Source organism: Egretta garzetta, unplaced genomic scaffold, assembly GCF_000687185.1.
Source record: "Egretta garzetta isolate BGI_Z169 unplaced genomic scaffold, ASM68718v1 scaffold1457, whole genome shotgun sequence".
Classification (NCBI taxonomy): Eukaryota; Metazoa; Chordata; class Aves; order Pelecaniformes; family Ardeidae; genus Egretta; species Egretta garzetta.
Window position 1 is genome coordinate 17,855 of NW_009260207.1, and position 1,344 is coordinate 19,198.

Below are 1,344 nucleotides of genomic sequence, written 5' to 3' on the forward strand. Positions count from 1 at the left end.
GGTGCCGCCGGGCGCAGCTGGGGCTGTGCCCACCCACGGGGTCCCCGGGGGGCTTTGGGGCACGATGCCAAATGGCACCAGACCCCCCAAGGGAAGGGGTGGGACGTGGCCCCCGCCACCCGGTACCCGGGTGGCACGGGGGGGTGTGTGCCGGCAGCAGGGAGGCCGAGGGCTGAGCAAACACCTTCTATTTCTTTGAACACAATGGGGAGACCCCGTGCCCGGGCTGGGGACAAAGCCACGGTGCCACCCAGCAGAGCCCGGCGGGGAGCCATGCCCGCAGCACATCCCACCGCGGGTCCCCCGTCCCAGCGCTGCTTCCCAGCCCCCACTGGTTTTGGGGGTGCATGCTGGCAAGAGGGGCTGTCCAGGGGTGCCCATCCCGCTCACGCCGGGCACTGCAGGCTGCAGTAGTCGGCGGATTTGAAGAAGTCGTAGACGTTGACAAGGGGGAACATGAGCAGGGCCCCGAGGAGGGAGCCCAGCTGCTCCGCCGCCCCGTACCACATCAGCGCGCTGCGGCTGCGGCTCCGCAGGATCACCCCGGCCATCACCTTCACGTAGGAGAGTGTCCCGGTGAAGAGCACCCAGGAGAGGACCTGGCAGCGCAGGGGGGAGAGCGGTCAGCGGGGCTGGGGATGTCCCCCACCGTGGGGACAGACGGGAGACAGCGCGGTGACCTCCCCGGGCGAGAGGGACCCCATGACTTACGATGATGGCGTCGCCCCACTGGGAGTGCTGGAGGAGCGGGCAGGGGCTCATCACCGCGATGGCCATGTTGTAGGCACCAAAGCCCATCCCCGCCATGGTGAGGGTGCCCAGCAGGGCCAGGGACCTGCAAGAGACACATGGGTGACACCAGGGAGTGCTGCCAGTCCGGCCCCAGCGGGCAGCACGGACGTGTGGCATGGGCTCATCAACTCCATGCCCACCCCATCCTCCTTTCCCAGGGCGTCTCTGTTGCCAGGGCACCGGCACCCTGTGGACCCTCTCCGACCCGGTGCCTTCTCCCCCCACCCCACCCCACCCCACTGCAAAGCTGGGGCTGTTCCTGGGGCAGAAGCCCCCAGGGCACACCCCACTGCGGCCCCCGGCGCCCCACTACCCACCTTCCAGGCAGGACCATGGCCACGATGCAGGCGAGGGGGTTGGCCATGGAGCTGAGCGTGGCTGCAAGGTGGTAGGCGGCGTTGCCGTAGGGCAGGCAGGAGTAGGACTGCACGGACGGCAGGACCCCGTTTGTCAGAGCGCTCACCCAGGCGATGAGGAGGTAGATGGAGAGCTTGGCCAGGGAGGAGGAGACCTTCTGCGGCAGAAAGTCCCCGCGCCCCTTGGCACCCTTTG

The 1,344-nt window shown here is 68.8% G+C and overlaps 1 protein-coding gene across 3 annotated transcripts in view; it reads right to left on the bottom strand.

Moving 5' to 3' along the window:
- Positions 1-386: 386 nt before the first annotated feature.
- The window catches only part of SLC52A3 (solute carrier family 52 member 3), a 3,367-nt gene continuing 2,409 nt past the window's right edge, over positions 387-1,344 (bottom strand). Inside the window, exons 2-4 of one of the 3 annotated variants that reach the window (XM_035897609.1) lie at positions 1,110-1,330; positions 712-835; positions 387-599 (exon numbers count right to left, since the gene is read on the bottom strand). In XM_035897609.1, coding sequence (XP_035753502.1) covers positions 387-599; positions 712-835; positions 1,110-1,330 — 558 coding nt within the window. The remainder of the gene's footprint in view (positions 600-711; positions 836-1,109; positions 1,331-1,344) is intronic. The other 2 variants (XM_035897608.1, XM_009642247.2) reach the window with 2 other exon arrangements.